This window comes from Geospiza fortis, unplaced genomic scaffold (assembly GCF_000277835.1).
Source record: "Geospiza fortis unplaced genomic scaffold, GeoFor_1.0 scaffold452, whole genome shotgun sequence".
NCBI lineage: Eukaryota > Metazoa > Chordata > Aves > Passeriformes > Thraupidae > Geospiza > Geospiza fortis.
The window spans coordinates 1,992,438-2,012,585 of record NW_005054369.1 but is presented as its reverse complement, the minus strand read 5'-3'; the positions used below and the strand labels follow the sequence as shown (position 1 = coordinate 2,012,585).

General features: G+C 40.8%; 3 protein-coding genes across 5 annotated transcripts in view; 1 reads left to right on the top strand and 2 right to left on the bottom strand.

The window, feature by feature from the left end:
* Window positions 1-71: 71 nt before the first annotated feature.
* Window positions 72-8,865, bottom strand: BCCIP (BRCA2 and CDKN1A interacting protein). The gene is made up of 8 exons (XM_014308423.2): window positions 8,850-8,865; window positions 8,169-8,287; window positions 5,998-6,072; window positions 5,436-5,516; window positions 4,626-4,721; window positions 3,879-4,066; window positions 2,550-2,727; window positions 72-437 (listed from the first exon to the last, which is right to left on the bottom strand). The coding sequence occupies exons 1-8, from the start codon at window positions 8,863-8,865 to the stop codon at window positions 267-269; spliced, it is 924 nt and encodes a 307-aa protein (XP_014163898.1). The 3' UTR covers window positions 72-266.
* Window positions 8,363-18,037, top strand: UROS (uroporphyrinogen III synthase). 2 transcript variants are annotated; one of them, XM_031059891.1, is made up of 10 exons: window positions 8,363-8,600; window positions 9,943-10,032; window positions 10,773-10,856; window positions 11,186-11,282; window positions 12,466-12,540; window positions 13,009-13,083; window positions 15,539-15,622; window positions 15,919-16,004; window positions 16,564-16,662; window positions 17,293-18,037. In XM_031059891.1, exons 2-10 carry the CDS (start codon window positions 9,970-9,972, stop codon window positions 17,431-17,433), a joined length of 804 nt encoding a protein of 267 aa, XP_030915751.1. In that variant the 5' UTR covers window positions 8,363-8,600; window positions 9,943-9,969; the 3' UTR covers window positions 17,434-18,037. The 2 variants fall into 2 exon arrangements, with proteins under 2 accessions (XP_030915751.1, XP_005424585.1); XM_005424528.2 differs by having other exon boundaries at window positions 8,364-8,746.
* An 842-nt stretch (window positions 18,038-18,879) lies between these two features.
* Window positions 18,880-20,148, bottom strand: part of EDRF1 (erythroid differentiation regulatory factor 1) — a 21,270-nt gene continuing 20,001 nt past the window's right edge. For both annotated transcript variants that reach the window (XM_014308432.2, XM_031059900.1), the window contains one exon: window positions 18,880-19,673. In XM_014308432.2, coding sequence (XP_014163907.1) covers window positions 19,517-19,673 — 157 coding nt within the window. In that variant the 3' untranslated portion in view covers window positions 18,880-19,516. The remainder of the gene's footprint in view (window positions 19,674-20,148) is intronic.

Below are 20,148 nucleotides of genomic sequence, written 5' to 3'. Positions count from 1 at the left end.
GCATGAATTATTTTGGAACAAAACCACATGATTTAGCTTTGGTTAAAAACACATTGAACAGATATTCAGGCTTTTTTTTGACACTGGGTTTTTATTGACTGCTTCGTGATGATATCAAAGTAAAATAAGATGCAGTATTTAAAAATATTCATTTGGTGGATATTTTTAGTTGTATAAAACCGTTGACTCAACAGCAGTTCTGCAAATATTCTGAGGTCACAGTCCTGCATGGCTGCTCTGTAAAAACCTGGTGTTTGTAGGGGAGCTCAGAAGGAGAGATAATCTTTGAGTTTATCCATAATTCCATGGATTCCATCAGCTGGAACTACAATAACTGTCCTCAGAGGCTTCATGGGCACATCATCAAAGGACCATCTGCCACCCAGACAGGTGTCACTTTCCTCTTGCACAGAGTAGTTGAATTTCAGAAGGGCTTTCTAAACAACAGAAACAAAAGCATTCAGATTAAAATGTTTAATTAGCATGAAGATAATTCATCATCCAAACAAAGTGAAAATAATGAATCTATTATGCCCATGCTTAAGAAGTTTTTTTCCCTCTTGAAGTGTCTACCAAAAAGAACAACCAAAAACTCCACTATTTGAAGTATTTTAAACAAACATTTTATTTTCACAGAATTGATATCTTTCATATTAAATTCTATAATGATTGCTACCATTGTAGTTTGGGATCAGAGAAACAACCTAAGGGGGAGGGGGGGGAAAAATACCAATGTTCTGAGGCTCTGCTGCTTTCAGGGCCTACTCTTGAAACTGCTCAGAGTCCTAAAAATTAAGAAATCTGTAAGAATATGAGTAGAAATCAAACATTAAGGGGATGGGCACCAAATGAATCCTGAGGAGAATTTCAGAAAGCTCTTGAAAAGGTTCCAGACGGCTGAAGCAACTTGAAGATCTATTTATGCCTCTCCAAACAGGCAGGTGTCTAGAATGTGCATTATTTCTTTTCAGGGACCCCATACAGAAAGTCCCTTTTCATCAGCTTTCCTAGACAAAATTCCTGATGGATCAGAAAAACAACCTAATGAATGTTTCCAGTTCTCACACAAGTCAGATGAAGAACTCTGAGCTGAACCATCAAGTAGAACTTACCCGATTCCTTCCCTTTGAAGGAAAATTAAGATCCACTCTCCCTTTAGGTTTGCTCTCCACTAACAATAGATCAAGGCTTTAAATCTCATTTTGGATGAATTACCACACTAACTGAGTGGCTTTGCTCAAGAACAATTTGAGCACCTTTAATCAATTGCAAGTCTGGTTATAATAGATTTTCTGGTTATAACTTTAAGGAGCAGAATGAAGCCCAGGGCAGTGCCAAGTGCAGGAAAAGGCTGCTCTCAGTTTGATATGGCTCCAAGTGCCTCACCACATTTAATGCTATTTTATGGCAATCTAATTAACATTATGTGTGATCAGGGAGGACAGACACTCAGCACTAATTTAACACACACACAGTATTAAGTACAGAGAGACACTGAATTTAATACCCTACATAATGTTTAAAATTATTTTTTTTAAACACTGGAAAGACTGTTAGAAAGAAAAACATGCTCAGTTTGAGTCTATCCCTTTGAGCTGAGAATGACTGGAGTTTAGATGAAAGCACCCAATTAGCCTTTAATACATAACAAAGCTGAGATAAATAAATACAAAATGAGCCTTCAACAACACAACACCCATGGACACATGAGCTTCACAGGCTTCTCCCCAGCAGCTTTTCAATAACATTTTACAGAGTTCAGCTTCAGCTTTTTCAGCTGCTGTGGCAGGAACACAAAAACAAAATTCACAACTTGCTACTGCACAGAGGCTACAACACAATTCCCTACAGCTACCAATGAATTCCCCCACTTACATTTCTCTTATTCCCAAAAAATAAAATTACAGCCCTATCAGAGCCTCTGTCAGAATGATTACACACAGGAACCTTTGCCATTAACCACCCCATGCATGTGCAAGTCCTTTGCCCTGCAGGCACTGCCAGAAATGAAAAATAACAGCCTCTTGACAAAGTAATGATATTGTATAATAGTGGTTTTAAAGCTTTGGGAACAAAAAAAAGAGAAAAAAAAAAAAAGAAACCATGACAAATTCTTTGCATTTCAAAGCACATCTTAAATTTAATTTCCTGCATTTTGCCCTCACCTGATCTGGCTTGGGACCAGCAGAATTCTGTTGCCTTAGGAAATGGGAAGTAATATTTTCATCTCAGTGTTTCACCACTTTTTATTAATATACTTGCCCTGAGTAGAATAGAGACAGAAAAGGGAAGCAAGAGCCACCTCTTAGGACCTCCATAAGTTTTTATTCTGAGCATTTTTTGCAAGTAACAGGTACTCAGGAGGGAACAGATAAATCAATACACACAAAGAGTTTGCTCCTCTCTCAACACTACTCCAAAACACCCTTAATTTAATTTCAAAATAGTTGTGATCATCTTGATAAAAGCTCCCCTTGAATTTGAGGTGAAACATCTCTTGTTGATGATATGAAGAAAAAGAAGTATTTTAAATTAAATAATCATGTTACCTCATGAAAGAATTCTTCCTCTGCATTTGCAAACATTAATTCCTCCTTTGGCTGATTCCTCCCTTCCTTCCTCTTAAAATTGCTCTTTGTGGCTTCTGTAAAGGTCTTGCTGATAAGGAGGTAATAGTGGCACTTTCCACAGGGTTTGTTTGTCCTCTGTGCCTCAGTCAGCTCCTTCCTAAAGAGGAATAAATGTTTACACAACTGAAATCCTAAACAAGCACATAACCAAACCTTAGAATGTAGTGGTATAGAAAGGATATTCAAATTGCAGCCTATTCTTTTCTGACTACCTCAGAAAATCAATTTTTCAGATGCACTCCTGGTACTTAAACACATTATTTGTACTTTAAACTATAAAAATATGGATGTTTTTCCTCAGCTCACAGGATAACCCTTTTTCCCCAGAATCCTGCTCATGGTAGAGTGTCTGTGCAATGATTCTAAGTGCAACTCTCCTTAAAAATGCATCACATTATCACTTCCTTGAGGACTGTAACTGAAAAGACAGAAAATACTCTTGCTCACCCTTGTGTTCAACATGTTGTCACTCCAAAACCTTAAGACAAAGAGGCTGAGATCTGAATTTGAGCTGTGACAAGTGCTGTATTTGTGGTGACCTCAATCTGACTTCTAATCTCATCTCACATGAGAGGAAAGAAGGCAAAAATGAAAGAATTAAAAAGAGATGATCTCCGTTCTATTACTGGTTCCTTATCCAACAAAACTTCCTTGTTCCCAGTTCTCAGCATGGCACTAAAATAATGTAATGCTGTGTTTCAGTGGATTAATTTATTTACTTTCACACAGCTTTTGATATAATCCATGAATTAGCAGAGATCAACCAGCACTTCACCAGCTTTTTCATTACCTGAAACTAATCAAAACACTGCATATTTACATGGGTCAAAACTGATTCACTTTTTAATCCTTTCCCTCAGTCCAAATCTCCCATTCCTGAGCCAGACATTAACACAGCAACACCCAAGCTGCTAAAAGATTCCTCATTTTTAAATTTTCCTAGATCAGTGTGAAAATAATCTGCAATACAAGGATGAACTGCAACATGGACACGGCTATTTCTGTAGAACAGCACACGTTCTCAAATTATGCCCTCTATAGAATTTGAGAAAGTTCTGGACCTTTATTAAGATATAAAAATATTTTAAAAATTAACTAAAGATCATATATAGTATTTTATTTGTTCATGCTTTACTCATATCTATAGCATCAATTGTCTTAGCACTATATACATAAGAGTTCTGAAAAATATGATGAAAAATACCATTCAGCATCATGCAAGAAAAAAAAAGAAATAAGCAAACTTACTGGAGCTGCTGGTGCATGGGCAGAGCAATCTGTGGGGGGACATTGATGAACCTTTCACTGAGGATGAGCCCCACAGGCTTTGTGCTGTCGTTGAGGAGTTTACTGAGCTGCTCCACCACCCGCTGCTCACAGCTCTGCTCACAGCGACTCAGAAGCAGCTCTTTGATTTGCTCAGCACACTGGGTGCCCTGCAAGCAAAAGGTGCATTTCCTTTACCTGACACAACAACTGTTTACACAAGAAAACCCTGAATGTCACCTTGGAGGGAACTTCCTACAGGCCTGGTGACAATTTCCCTCAGCAGCCTCTAAAGCACTGCACGATTGCTGTGAAATCATTCTCCAGCCCTAAAGCTGAGGGCAAACAAAGCTTCTGAAGTGCTGGGAGCAAGGAACTGCAGCACCACAGCAAAACTCCAAACTGCAGAAGATCAAGGGGAGGAAATACAAGAGACTGACACCTCATTTGTGCTGGAATTACTAGGCCCACTTTTAACTCTCCGTTCCATTTTCTGCTTCACGTTTGACCCAAAAAGTTAAGCCACTTCAAGTTTTATAACCTCAAAAATCTAAGCCACTTCAAGTTTTATCACCCCAAAAAGCTAAGTCACTTCAAGTTTTATCACCCCAGTCCTCCAGAGTGGAATTCAAATCCAGGTCCAGCTGTCCAGGCTTGTTACACAGGATGCAATCTCATTCATTACTGATATATAATATTTATAACCAGATGTTACTGAGGAATACCAACCTTCCTTTCTGTTAAGTTCAAGCAGCTTATAAAACCAAATACTTCATCATCATCTTCATCTTCATCATCAGAACTGTCTTCCTGCACTTCTGCTTGCTGTTGGATGAAAGGAAAAGCAACAACTCATACTGACATTCTATTTCCACTCTGTAGCAAAAGATGTTTTTCTTTGCAGCTGGTATCAGCAGACGAAAACCACTGAGGAATCTGTGCAAACACACACTGCACATTCTGCTGCACCACTGAACACCTCAGTGTGCTCAGAGCCAGCTTTAGAGAGGGCCAGGTCATGCATCTGCCACAGCAGAGTCCTCTGAAAGGCACTGAAGGTTGATAGCTCACATTTAATAAGCAGCATCTCAGCCCAGGGAATGGCAATATCTTGAACAAAACCAATCTCCTTCAGTTTCTAATGCAGTAAACCTGGAATGTCTTGACAACCAGAAATAAAGCTTTGATAGGGAGAGGGACAAAGAGCTGTGTCTTTGTAGGAAAGTCAAAGCTCCCATTTCTTATGGAGATGGTAACAAACCTCTCCATTGCATTTTCAGCATTACTACACTGAAATTCAGGGAGGGAAAAGCCTTCCATATGTAAAAAGAAACCAGCAGTAACAACACATCAAATTCCTTCTCTGCTTGAAAACAGGCATGGAAAATTTCAGTTCCCATAGAAAAATTATTCTTAAAGCAGAAAAAGCAAGAAAGCACACAAATAACAGACACAGGATCCCCTGCTGAAATACAGAAATAATGTCATTTTAACAAAGAAAGCATTGTACTTCAATTACAAATATAGTATCTGTCTTACCTTGATAATACTCCCAATATGGTTCTGTTGTATTAATATATCAGTTAATTCAGCAGTATTAACAGGAGCTTTTAGAAACAACTGGAAGACAGAAAACAAGTATTAAATTTCAGGCACTGAGGGTATCTCCTGGACCACTTAATGGAAAATAAAGTGAGATTTTTATTTATCTTCCTTCATTGTAATACTGCAAAAACTAACAATCAGCTGCTGGAGGTGCTTGCTCCTGCACCTTCCACATGCTGATATTTTCACATTGGTACCCTCTGGAGTTTGGTATGATATGAAAGCTTGGCTATTCCATCCCTGGAAGTGTCCAAGGGCAGGCTGGAGCAATCTGGGACAGTGGAAGGTGTCCCTGCCCATGGCAGGGGGTGGCACTGGATGGGCTTTAAGGTCCCTTCCAACCCAAACTACTCTGGGATTATCTAATAAAAGGAAGCAAAGTAATATATAAAAGCTATAAATCCATACAGAGAATGTGAACTGATGCCTTTGCACAACTCCTTAGATATCATTTATCAATGGACATATGAACCAAGCTGACAAGTAGCCACAGTACCTGCTGTAGTAACTTCTTTATCCCATTATAGTCATTGTCTGATATGGAATGTGCTTCAAATTCAACATTCACTTCCTGTGGAGTAAAACAGAGAATATCACACACACTTGGCAAGAGGTTATATCAGAACAAAGCTAAACTGTAAGAAACTTGAAACAGCAGAAACAGAACTTATTTCCACCTTGCAGTAGTCTCAGCAATTGGTTATCATTTCTTCTGTGACCTTTAGAGAACATTTGTGAAAAGTAACTTTTTAAAACTGACCCACCAATTGTGTCATGAACAAGCCTTTAATGCTTTGCTCCTGCCATCTGGTTCACACAATTACAGCTGTTGTAGCCACAGACTCTTCCCAGAGAGAGGTCTGACCCAGGCAGTTAAACCCTGGCAACTTCAGCACTGGGGTCTAACACCTTAGCTGCAGGTTGCTGCAGACATTTAAATAATTACACCCAAACCCACACTTCTGCTATTTCCCCAAATCCTCCTGGCATCATCAACTCCACTGTGGAACTCTGCAAGTGATGAGACCCAGGCACTGCAGCAGCCACAGGGAACTGCTGCTTCTCCTTCCAGAACAAATGCTGTGTGTCTGCTAACATTTTTATTGGTATTCAAAATTAAAAGTCACTCCTGCCAAGGTTACTCTGCCCACCTATTCCACTGTTCAAGATCATTCAACTTTTAACTGCCAGTTTCAACTACACCTCCTGAATAACCTCAACTATTCAGCCTCACTTTTGCCACCATTCAGCCTCAGAACTCTCTCCAATCTCACACAGAGGTCATGGTCTTTGCTGTCCACTGGAAGAACAGTGTTAAAGACCTGTTTGCAGGGTAGAAAACAGGCACAGAATTCATTTGGAGGCAGCAAAATTCAGGAGGCACTGGCAAAGGCTGCCCCTGGATCCCTAAAGTGTCCAAGGCCAGGCTGGACAGGGCTTGGAAAACCCTGGGATAGTGGAAGGTGTCCCTGCCATGGTAGGGGGTGAAACTGGATGGGCTTTAATGTCCTTTCCAAACCAAACTATTCTGGGATTCTACAATAAAAGGAAGCAAATATATTTTTACAATAATAAAACATAGCAGAAAATAACGAAAGAGCTAATCCTCCGTGCTGACAGCGCCATTTCCAAGCAGCTGCCTCCAGCCCCAAACCTGAGCGGACACACCAAGGGCCAGGGGGCTGTACAGCTGAAACCTCGGGGACCCCAACACTTGAAAAACAGTTAAAAAATTAAAAACTTTCAACATCAATGCAGCGAACACACTTTGGATTGCTGGCCTACAGGGATGCGTTCCCTGCGCTCCCACAGGCACGCACCCAGTGCCGGCTGGGCCTGGCGGGGGCACAAACCCTTCCCAAACATCCCTGAGAGTCCCTTCCTGAACATCCCTGACAATAATTCCTTCCCAAATACCCCCTCACAATAATCCCTTCCCAAATATCCCCTGACAACAATCCCTTCCCAAATATCCCCTCACAATAATCCCTTCCCAAACATCCCTGACAACAATCCCTTCCCAAGCCCTTCCCCAATACAGTATTTTCAGGGAACCCCCGACGAGGGGAGAGGAATGATGTATCTGACTCCATCTTATCAGAAGGCTAATTAATTACTTTATTATACTATATTATTCTATACTATATTACACTATATTACATTACATCTAAACTGAATCTGCCAAGCACTCATCTCTGCACACAACTGCGCTGAATCTTGCAATTGTCACCCTCAGTCCCGACACACACACACACACCAGGCCCTGACAGGCCAAGGGAACAAAACACCATCACTTTGGGTAAACAATCTCCATATTGCATTCTACTTTTGCACAAACACAGGCACAGCATATGATAAGAACTGTTTTTCCTTTCTCTGATGTTCAGAGAACGTGAAACCCAGAAATATTCTCGGGAAGAATTGTGCCTTGCTTTTCTCTGTGAAATGTGGCGATACCCGAAACATCCCCTGACACCCTTCCCAAGTCCTTCCCGAACATCCCCTGACAACAATCCCTTCTCAAGCCCTTCCTGAACATTCCCTGACAGTCCCTTCCCGAATATCCCCTGACAACAATCCATTCCAGAACACCCCCTGACAATCCCTTCCCGAACATCCCTGCCAATCCCACCCGTGCGGGAGCCCCGCGGGGCCGGTCCCGCTCACCTCAGCGATGGGCTCGTCCGAGTCCGAGCACCCCGAGCTCTCGGAGCCGCTGTCGGAGCCCTCGGAGCTGCCGGAGCCGCGGCAGGCAGCGCCCGCTGAGCGCGGAGCAGCCGCGGAGCCTGAAGGGGGAGGCGCGGCCCACACCGCCCCTGTCCCCGCGAACCCGGATTTCCTCTCGGTGCTGTGGTGTCACTTCCTTGCGAAGGGAATTCCTTCACGGGAATGGCTGTCAGGGGATAAATCTGCCTGCCCAGGGCGGTTTGGAGTCCCCATCCCGGCAGGAAGGGCTGGATGTGGCTCTCAGGGCTGGGGACGCGGCGGGGATCGGGCACTGCTCGGGCTCCGTGACCCCGGAGGCTTCCCCAGCCTCAGGGATCCTGTGCTTTAAAAGGAACAGTGTCTGATCATCCCCCGACATTAGCAAAAATTACTGTAAGTAAAAACCAGTGTTAGTAAAAATTGCCGATTAAAGCAGGAATCAGGCTGCTCGCTCTAAAAATCGTGTCCCGGCTTCCCCCGACCCAAATTCCCTGGATAATTCCAGACGAACCGCAGAGAAGGGCGACAGGGAGAGCGCAGTAAGCACAACGTGATTCTGGGCTTTATAAAAAAAATGCCAGTCGGGAAAACGCGTTCAAATGCCCTAAACACTGAAGAAATGCTTATTAATGATCAAGTTACGTGAAACGTGTTCCATTTAACGCTTTGTGTCTAATTAATGAAGAAATGAGCTGTTAATGAGGACATGGAAAGAAGAGCATTGGGCACTCGCTGTTGCCAGCCAGGAGAAATGGAAGGCACAGAGCCTTGGGATGTAACTCCAAGGATTTAATTCCAGCTTTATAAACGTGCTACAAGTAGGCTCAAACTTTCATGTTCCCTTTAAAGCCTCAAACACATCTGTGGGATTTTTTATTTTGGTTCGGTTTGGGGGTTTTTGTTCGTTTGGGGTATTTGTTTGGTTTAGGTTTTTGTTTTGTTTTGTTTTGTTTTGTTTTAAGCTGTGTTTGCTCTGGGAGCAATTAGGTCATTGCCAACGTTTGAATACTGATATCCAGGGAAAGAATTTAGAGGAAGATGAATTTTCCTATATGTCTGATCTGGCAGGAAAATACCACACTGGTAATTGGGGTAAATATGCACTTAGAGGGTGGATTTCTGTTTGTATTATTTGCGTGTTTGTTTACATTTTGTAACTTTGAGTTTAGCACAAAGCTTGTAAGGAACTGAGAAGTCTCATCTTTTTTCTTCCATTTTTATGGCAGAACAGATGTTTTCAGTCCTGCCTTCTTTCCTAGACTATCAGAGAAGGCATATGAATATTATCTATATTATTATAGATGTATAAATGTGTGCATATAGACACACATATATTAAATAAAATCAATTTTTGCATACTCATTTTGATGAGCAGAGGGTGCATGGAAATTAATAGAATAAATAATTTTTTGTAGATAGGAGCTGATTCAATAGCAGAACGTGGTGGCATTGTAGGACCTGTTACTGCTTTTACAGAATATCCTTTAAAATGTGTTCCCCTTGATTAGTTTAGCAGAGCCTCTCCTTTGAGCAGTGTTATCTAAAGGCAGCATATTATTTTCTGCCCTTATCAGGGTGGGTGTTCCTGCCTGGAGAATGCACAAATAACTGTTTACTCACTGTGTAAGGAGCAGTACAACTGCTAGCAACCCACTTCTTGGAGCTGCTAAAGTCACTGTTAGAGTCAAAAACTCCTCTAGATCTAATTAAGATAAATTCCATTCTTGTATTTCAGGGTTCTGCTCTGCTTCCTTGGTGAACAATGAAGGTTCTGCTGCTGAAGGATCCCAAAGACAAAGATTCAGGACCAGATCCTTATATTAAAGTGAGTAAATGTTGAGAAAACTAAAAAAAAATAGTGTCACTTCTTTATTAAATGTGAATGCAAACTGTTTCAAATAGGGGCTTAATCAAACTTAGGACTGCATACCTGAAATTATGCTGAGATAAAAAGTATCTTGGAAAATAGCCCTTCCTGCAAAAAATGGTATTAATTATGGGACATTTGTACTGAATTCATTGTAAAGCTCTCGTCAAAGTACTGATATTAAACCAGCTTCATTTGAATTAATTAGTATTGATTATGTTCATTTGGACAGATAAAGATTACAGAAATTCTTTGTGTTTTTACTGGGAAAGTGATGTGAAATAGAGGTTACCTGTTGCTGGGGTCCCTTCTGCTCCTGCCCTTGGTCATGTGAGTAAATCTCACTGATAAGAGGAAGGATTCCTGATAAAGGAGGATTATTTCTTCAGAAGAAGCCTACTGACAGAATTACAGAGATGCACAGGGATATTTGCAGGACTGGGTGGGCACTTGGGGACTTAAGAGTTTTGTGCTGGTGTCTCCTGTACCTCAGAAGGTCCCACAGCTGATTGTTTAATTAAATCTTGTAATATTAAATAATTAACAAATTCAAATAGATTTACCAGGGAAAGGAAATAAAATGCCTTTTTATTTTGCTTTAGCAAAGAGAAATGCTTGTGCTGACTTAGTCAGCTCTTTGAAAAAGCAAAAATGCTGTTTGGAATTTATTTCAAGAGCTGCAAACCTTTTCTTGATAGGAATTAGGATCATACAACTTGGAAGCAACGTTGATCCCAGTTTTGTCATTTGAATTCACCTCTCTTGACAGCTTATTTGAGAAGGTAAGTTTGAAATTCCTTCAGTTGTCTTATTTCCAACAGGATTTGGTTTCCATGATCCCATTTTACCATTCTCTGTGTGGTACAAATAATTCTCTGGTTGTACAGTAAATTTCATGTACAGCATCAAGGAGCTTGCCCTTGCTTGTTAAAGAATTAAATTGTTCAGATAGAATTCATATTTAAATTGTAAATTGTCACAAGTGTTGGGGCATTTCAGGCAATTATTGAAGCTGTTCTGTTTGCCACAAGGTTATAAATAATTGATCAGCTGATTTTTAAAATTAATTTATAATTTTTTTTGACTTCTTAAATTTACTGTTTCTAATTAGCTTTCCCATCCAGAGTGCTATGGAGGCCTAGTTTTTACCAGCCCAAGAGCATTAGAAGCCATCAAGATATGTTTAAAAGAGAAGAGTAAAAAAGAGGGTAAGTACATATTGATATTCCTTGGTCTTTTTCTTACAACATCTTGTGAAGTCTGGATTATAATGAATTTTATTTCATCCACCAGTAAATATTTGGAGCATGATTTTTTTAAAAAAAACTGAATTTCATCATTCTTTTAGAATCATAAAGGGCTCATGCAACACTGAGCTTTTAAGGGTTGTGTTTTCCACCCTGAAAAATGAAGGAAAGGAGCTTTTGGTGCAAATTACTAATTAGTGAGAGCTTTGCCAGCTCTGGTTCTCTCATGCAGAAGGAATATTTTGCTGCAGTGCCTGGTTTGCTTGCTGACTGCTTTCCTCTCTTAAAGAGAAGATCATCTCAGAAAAACTGGCCATCACTTCTGTGCCTCTATAATTCATATGAAATGCTGCAGAAAAAGGGAGTTCTCTGTCTTGAATAAGAAATTTCTCAAGTGAATTAATTATTAGCTAAAAAATGGTGAAGAAGTGCTGAGGCATCAAAGCCAGGAGGTGAGGAGTGAGGAAGAATCCTGCTAAATAGAAATATCCATCGCAATGAAATGCCAAATCCTTGTAAACTCTTCCAAATTCTTATCTTGGGTGATTCTGGCATGGAGTTTCTACTTTACCTGCTCCATTTTTGGGCTGTGGACAAATCAATGTCCTGTGAGTAAGGTTACACCCTTGAGTAGGCAGTAAATGCACTGAGACCCTCAGCTATTTGTAGCATTTGCAGCAGCAGAGGACAATATATTTAGATTTTAGGTCAAAAGTAATCTCTAAATTCCATCCCTAACCTTGATTAGGACTTTTGGAAAAGAAATATTTTAATAATAAAAATGAGTCTGTAGTTCCTGTTTGAGTTCCTCTCAAAGGCAATAAATCCTTGGGTTTTTACTTCTGGTTTTTATTTTTACTGTTGTAGTTTGTATTTCTTTTTTCACCCCCAGTAGTCCCAGACAAGACTCAGTGTCCTGTGCTGCTCTGGTTAAAACAAGACAGTAAAAAACTTGGGGTATCTATTTTTGATCCTTTAGGATTTGTACATCCAGATTTGCTGAATGTGTAGTAGAATTTTAGCTATTATTATAATTTTGCTGTATTTATGGATTAAACAGAAGCCCAAATAGTCATTTATCACTCACATTCTGTTGCCATGTGCTTAAATTTCATTTAATTTAGTATAATTTAATGTTTTTCAGCCTGGTCAAAATCTCTTAAACAAATGTGGAATATCAAACCAACATATGTGGTAGGAAAAGCTACAGCTTCTTTAGGTAAGCTGGGGTTTAAAAAAAGAAAAATTGGCTAAATCTGATTTGTAAGTATAATTTTTGGAGGAGGAGCTGCTGTTCAATGGTGCTGAGAAAGAAATTTAAGTTTTAAACTGGTTAATTTGGAAGAGAGGTAATAATGTAAAAATTAGAATTATCCATGCTCCAGCCAAGGATATCCATGGATCTAATCCAGCCTCTGGATTTCTGCTACTTTTGTTGTAATCTGATGGTTACTGCTTGAAAAATTGGGTCAAAACAGGAAAAAAAAAACCCTTTGTTCCTAATTTGAATGTGGTTTTGTCATTGCTTTTGGAAGTGAAATTGGATGAAAGGAATTCTAACCTTGCACAATTTATTTGTGCACAAATTATTTGTGTGCCTCCCTTTCCATCCCAGAGTTCTGTGGCAGGAAATCTGAATTGTTCTCATTGTTTTCCATGGTTTTTTCTTTGCTGCTTTTGGTTCTAGTGGAAGAAATTGGTCTTGTTCCACAAGGAGAAAAGGCTGGAAATGCTGAGAAATTAGCTGAATATATTTGTTCAAGTAAGTGGCTAAAATGTTGGAGTTAAGTTACAGTAATGTCCTTTTCATAATTTCAGAATTTCCTTAAGGTAGAATTAAGTGCACAGTGAGACAAAAATACTTCAAAATACATATACAAGATATTAATTTACATGTAATCTTAGACCCTCTAGTTAATTAATAAATACTATATGAGCCACTAGGAAAAAGTTTATTTTTACTGGAAGATCAGAGCTGTAATGACTGGAAATTGCTGCTAAATGAGAAGATTTAATTGCTGGTGACTCTCCCCAGAATTACCCTGTGGTATCAGAGGGATCTGGTTTTCAGCACCAAAACTGAGTGGTTTTGAAGAAATTAAAGTGATGCTTTAAGTTTTATTTAACTTTTGTTAATGGTCAAATCTGTAACTCTTCTCAGGCTATTTTCAGATTATTGGGGAATTTTAAAAGTCTATTTGCTGACTTCTTCTGGTTTTACTCTAAGTTGTTAATATTTCCAGTAGCAATAAGGAAGACTTTTAGACTTAGGAGCTGTTTATTTTTTTGAATGGATGGCTCAGTAGGATGGATCAGTAAAAAAAGAGTTTTTGTACAGATGTGAGACTGCTGAGCAAAGTCTGCCCAGTAGCAGAGATTTATAGGGAAAAGAAAAATGGGATGGGAGCTGGAAAGGAATGTTTTTGCTGGGCACAGTGCTCTCTAATTCACTGGCAAATAAAATACTTCAGCTCTAGGGAATATTTAATGGTAAAAATGGGAGTAGCCAACACAAGATCAAATAATAAATTCTGAAAATTAAAAATGCAACACGAATATTTCATGAGTGAAGAATAACCCATCTCCTCTCTTCTAATAGCAAATGTATTAAAGCAAAGAAAGGTTTCAGCTGATTTTTAGTGCTGGAAAATCTACTTCTGGCAATAAATTAATATTTGCCAGGGATTTTTTCGAGCAGAAAGAGAAATAACCTGTTTATTGTGTTGTATGAAGGTGAAAAAAATTACCCAAGCAGTGAATTTCAGTCACTGGAGCCTGTTTGTTGTTGAGACATAGAAATATCCTCCAGAATTTATTGGGCTCTGCATATTTAAATGCTCTCAGCTGATCAAGTGCTTTATAACAACCTTGGAAGTAGAGATTAAATTATCTCATGTTCCCTGTTATGTATAAATTCATTTCTGTTTGTGCGTAAAGAAGTAAATTAAAAGAATAGCTCTGAATTTCTTGTATCATGAGAGGTTATTGCCAGAATAAAAATAAAAGCTGAAATAATGAGATTTTTTTTGTCACTACCTTTTGTGCTTTGTTACCCAATTCAATTTAAGGGATGGGAAATAAAGGAATTTACTCCAAGACAGTCTGGCTTTACTCTTCTCAAGGCAAATATTTGGCTGCAGGAACAGGAGATCCCAGTCCTTGTTGTGTGGTTCAGGCCCACCAAGGAATTTTTCTGTACCAGAAGAATTGGTGTTTGTTTACAGGTATCACACTGACATTTTAAATAACTGCCATGACTTGCAGGAGAATTGATGCTGGTACATTCAAATTTTATTTAATTTTAAAATCTTTTTACATTCTGAGCCAAGGTCATTCTTCCTCTAATTTTTAATTTTAATTTAAGAATATCTGGTTTCTAATAAAACCTCAGTGTGCAGTCACAACACTCAGGTGTTTCTGGGTTGACTCCTACAGGGGTCTTTCCATTTGATTTTCACCCTGCTGCCCTTTTTTTTATCCCTGAAGAATGTCTGCTTGCATAAACCAACAGTCTCCTTCCAGCACTTAAAAACATTTATTCTCTAGTAATTGTCTCTTAAAAGTGTAATCTGAAATAGTAATAAAATAATTTCATTTCTCTGGAAAGCTGAATCCAAAGCTGTATCAATCTGTGTAGAATTTAATCTTGAAACTTTCTCTGTGTTTCTTATTTATAGAAAAGGCAAAAGCTGTGCAAAGCAAGTCTGCTGTTAAATTCCTAATTTGACAAAAGCAAGTGAGGATATCCACTCCCACCCCAGCAGTGCAACCAGAATCCTTTTTCCTTGGAGAATTAAGAAAATGGAATTGCAGATAAACCAAAACTTTCCAGCACAGTATTGTCCTTTTCTTTGTCTGCCTGAATATTCTTTTATCAAGAGCTCTGTCATTTATTGAGTGGGACAGATTTTAAATATCAGATCGAGGCAGGTTGTGCTGAGGAGGAGATAAAGTGCATTTCTGTTCCCCTTGCCCTTGTACAAAGGAAGTTATCTTTTTAGCCAATATTCATATTCTAGTTATGGAACATTTTTAATGTTCCTGCTAAGTAGCCTGTCCTGTGAATTGGGGCTGCAGATGTTTTCAGTTACCTCAGTGCTGTGTCTGTGGTGAGGCATTTGATAAATCAGCATTTGATACCTTTAAAATGTATTAAGTCACATTTACTCTTTATTAAAGGCCTGAGTTAATTAAAGTTCTTGTTTGTGTGTTTACAGGAGAGAAGCCCAATTCCTCAGCTCTCCTGTTTCCTTGTGGAGCCCTGAAAAGAGAAGTACTTCCTACAGTGCTTAGAGAAAAAGGTTGAACTTCCCCTGGAGACCCATTTTAATTAGTCAGTGATGAGAAAAGTTGTATCTAAAGCTTGTGAACCAAATTGGAAGAAGTAGAAGTGGAACTTGCTGAGGAGAGGACAGGAGTAAACACTGGGAGCTTGGCTGGCTGCCCACAGCTCTGGGACCTGCAAATCCTTCACAGAACTTTCATGTGTCTTTTTAGCCTAAAATAGTTACACTTCAGTGCAGTTAGGATGTTGTGAGTGCTGAACTGAAATAATAGAAATTAATGAATTAATTATGACTGCATGTCCTGATTGCAGGCATACCCCTGGAAAGCCTCACTGTTTATCAAACAGCCCAGCACCCTGATCTGCAGGAATCTTTGAGCAGTTACTTCTCCCAGCAGGTACTGGACACTGAGGTAGTTTGGGATTTTCTGAGGCAGGTGACAATGCCTCCCAGAATATTCCTGTTTTTGAAGTAGTGTAACTGAAATATCACTGGGCATCTTTGCTGTGTATCACAGAATCCAGGAGTAATCTGCCCTACATAGTTTGTATAAAAGTAATCACTGCTTTTCATTTTTCAAGGCTGGCCTTCTGGTTTTTCCACGTTAGGAGCCTCTATCATAGAATTACAGAATCATGGAATGGTTTGGGTGGGAAGGGAACTTAACTCTCACCCAGTGCCACCCCCTGCCATGGCAGGGACACCTCCCACTGTCCCAGACTGCTCCAAGCCCTGTCCAGCCTGGCCTTGGGCACTGCCAGGGATGCAGGGGCAGCCCCAGCTGCTCTGGGCACCTGTGCCAGGGCCTGCCCACCCTGCCAGGGAGCAATTCCTAATTCCCAATATCCCATCCATCCCTGCCCCCTGGGCTAAATTCCCTGTGTGCTGTGCCCATGTGCCAAGGCACTGGCACACTGCTGGAGTTAGCTGTGTCAACCTCTGCTTCTGTCACCCAGGGGATCCCCGCCAGCATTGTGTTCTTCAGCCCCTCTGGTGTCAAATTCTGCCTCCAGCATATCCAGAAGCTTTCAGGGGATTTGATCAACCAAGTCAAGGTATGTTCTCTTACAAATGGTGCAATATGAGAGGCAGGAAATTTGGGGTGGGCAAATGAGACAGAAAGGCTGTAACAAACACTGCAAACCTCATCTTTGGTTTGTGCTTATTTCTCTGAAGAAAACCCCAGTTTATAACAAATACAAATGATATTATATAGAATTATACTAAAGATATTATTGTAGAATCCCAGAATGGGTTGGGTTGGAAGGGACCTTAAAGCCATCTCGTTGCACCCCCTTGCTATAGGCAGGGACACCTTCCACTACACAGCTTGCTCCAACCCCATCCAACCTGGCCTTGGGTGGATTTTAAAAAAGAAATTGTTTTCACCTGGAATGTTTTCCCCGACCAATTCCCCCATTTCCACTGCGATAGACTTCATTTTCCCTGGGTGATGCCATGGTGTGAGGAGTTGTTGCTTGCACCAGGCTGCAGCTGATTAAAATTCCTCTCACTTTTCCCTGTTCCGTGGGACTCGGAGCTTTCAGTGTTTGCAATGGTGAGATAAATACTCATCTTCTTGAGTCACTGCTAAGCAGCTCCATTGATGGGTGCCTTTTAATGCTGCAAATCTTCAGCCTGAGCTGGGAGAGCTGAGCCCTGACAGTGCAGTGTTGTCCCTGCAGTTTGCTGCCATCGGCCCCAGCACAGCAGAGGCCCTGCGAGATGCCGGCGTCACCGTGAGCTGCACTGCAGGGAGCCCCACAGCCCAGGACCTGGCTGCTGCCATCCACACAGCCCTGCAGCCACACAACTGCTCCTACTGACAGCCCAGCCTGCCCAGCAAGGCACTCCAGGAGGGCTTTTCCAATCTGCAGACCCATGGGTTTTGGGATTATGAAGCACTGTCCTGGTCAGGGATGGCTGTGAGAAGGTTGCACTGAAATATCTTAAGAAATCTGGGATCTGTCCAGCATCCTTAAAGCATCCAGCTCTTCCCTTTCCTCCTGTGTGCACTGTGAATATTTTATCCTTGAAAAGCAGCTGTGAACATTGAGAAACTGCAATCAGCCCCACACCTCACCTCAGGTATCCCCCAGCACACAGCTCAGGTTGGATTTCTCAGTATAATCAGTTTTTCTTGCACATCTTCTTGTGTAGGAAAAACCCCCATATTCCAATGAAGTATTTTCTTTTGTAAACTTGTTTGCTTGTTGTTCTGCTTTTCCAGTATTTGTATAAAACTGTTAATTGTAGATTCTTTGTGGAACAGAATTCTTGCAGTGAAGTTGCTCTGTGTGGGGCTGTTGTCAGTTCAGGTCAGCTGTTGACCCTTGTTACCCTAACAGGGTCTTCAAAATTAGCTTTTGGTTTCTGTTCCTGTAATGAAGGATTTATTAACAGGGAAATAAACTGGCTTATCAGAGTTAATAATGGTGTTAAGAGTTGTCTGTTCTGGATGTGGTTTATGCTTTAATTGTTTATCTCTGGAAGGGAAAAAATAATCCTATTTAGCACTAATGCTCCCTCCAGCTAATGCCAAGAGCTTCACAGGAGATTTGAATCATAATATACTCATTTATAATCCTCCTGAAAGTCATTTGTGTTGTTAGCACAGTGCTGAGGTTCCTGAAATAACAGAGAAAGCCTCATTTGCTGCACAGTTCAGGTGAAGTCTGAGGATGGGCCCTGAATTTCCATCCATGTGAGAGGCTCCACACCTGGAACAAGAGGGAAGCCAAGTTCTGTTCCTGTAATTCCTGTAATGAGTAATTCCAGAGTGTGGGGTCATCAGTCACACTGGGCACAGCAGGACAGGGGTTTGGCCTATGAAACATTTTCCTGTCTCAGGATGAAACAGAATCTCGGAGGGTAAAAACTGCTGGAAAATCACAGAATCCCAGGATGGTTTGGGTTGGAAGGGACCTTAAAAAGCTCGTCTAATTCCATATGAATACATGGAAAAGGCATTTCCACCTTTCTGAAAAGTGGTTTACACTGTTATTATGCAATAAAGAACCACATCTATTTGTAGAAGAATAGCAGGACATCAGATGTTATGTTCTGGATAATTTTATCTTCAAATAATACATATTAGCAAAAAACCCAGAGTCCTCACATGCTGAGGTAAGACCCCACTCAGTGCTTGATTGGAGCTTACAGATTTTTTTCAAAAAAATTAAAAATTTGTCTTTCAAATAGTTTTGATTCTGTTGAGCAGTTTGCTGCTCTGAGGAGGGTCACAACCAAGAAAAATAAGGCAGACTGATGTGTTTATATTTAATAAATAAATTTTTATTTAAAAATATCCTCTCATTTATTCACAGTTTCAAGTTTGAAAAAAGATAATACTATTCTTGATCAATTCCAACATAGCTGAAACCATTCACTTTCCAAAACAAAATCCCAGAGATGGCTGATAAATTGCAAGAGTCACATCAAAGCTAGAAAGGCACAGGTTTTTGTGCAGGATCCTCCCTGGGATTAAGAAGTGCATCCAGAAATCTCCTGGTACAGCTTGGGCTGCCTTTAGCAGTGGAAGTGCTCCAGTGCAGCCTTGCTTACAAAACACATTTCAATAAATACCAAACCAGAGCAGCTGTGAAGTTACAGCTGTGAGGTTACATCTTTATGCAAAACACAGATTTCACTGCAAGAGAAAAACCAGGAATTTCCCCACATTGCAGAAGTTCCATTTTTATCTCCAGAACCCCAAGCTGGCATTTCAAACAAAGAAACGCCGCGAGCCGAACAAGGAGAGCTTTGTGGGGCTAAAAAGGAATCCCTGTGCTTTCCCAAGTTCCAAGGGAACAACAGGGGTGAGAGCTCACCCTCAGTGAACAAACACTCCATGGGAACACCCCAGTGCTCCCAGCAAGGCACTGGTGCTGCAGCCCTGCAGGGCAGCCCTCACTGCAGGCCAGGGCTGCCTTCCAGCTGCTCCAGCAGGCTCAGCAGGAGCTCGCTGCGCTCCAGCAGCGACAGCCCCTTGTTGGCAGTGGCACGGAGCAGCAGGGAATAAACCTGCTTGTTGGTCCTCAGAGCTGCTTCCTCCTCACTGCTGCCCCTGCAAAGAGAGCACAGAATCCCAGCTTGTAACTGACCACAGCTCTGCCTTCTGCATGTTATCAACAGCATTATTCAATAATGTTGGTGAGAATCCCAACTTGTCGGAATTCAGGACATCCCTCTGGCTGTCCTGGATGGCCAGGACCCCTGCCAGGGGGCTCAGAGGCCCTGGCACAGAGCCCAAGGGGCCTGTGCCTTTGATTATGACCCGTGGAGCAAGTTACCAACCTTACATGAAGATCTGCAAGCCACGACAGTTTAAGTAGAATGATAGTGAATTTATCACAGGGTGAAAAATAGATTTTTGGGGTTTTAGAATGTGAGTTCAGGGGGCAAGATGGAGGGATCAGGGGGCGTGTCCAGCCTTCCTCCTTCTTGTTCTTGGCCTCCATCCTCTGCTGTGATGTTGGCACTTTTGGATTGGTGTAGAGTAGAAGCTCACTGTCTAACATAGGTGATAGGTATTGGGAAGT

What these genes read in the sequence shown, in the direction of transcription:
- UROS (XM_031059891.1), top strand. Translation starts at nt 9,970, where the DNA reads ATGAAGGTTCTGCTGCTGAAGGATCCCAAAGACAAAGATTCAGGACCA. An exon ending in AAAAGCTACAGCTTCTTTAG is followed by an intron (nt 12,541 to 13,008) that starts GTAAGCTGGGGT and finishes TTTTGGTTCTAG; the next exon opens with TGGAAGAAATTGGTCTTGTT. An exon ending in GCAGTTACTTCTCCCAGCAG is followed by an intron (nt 16,005 to 16,563) that starts GTACTGGACACT and finishes TCTGTCACCCAG; the next exon opens with GGGATCCCCGCCAGCATTGT.
- BCCIP (XM_014308423.2), bottom strand. An exon ending in CGGACGAGCCCATCGCTGAG is followed by an intron (nt 6,073 to 8,168) that starts GTGAGCGGGACC and finishes TTTACTCCACAG; the next exon opens with GAAGTGAATGTTGAATTTGA. An exon ending in TAAAGAAGTTACTACAGCAG is followed by an intron (nt 5,517 to 5,997) that starts GTACTGTGGCTA and finishes TCTGTCTTCCAG; the next exon opens with TTGTTTCTAAAAGCTCCTGT.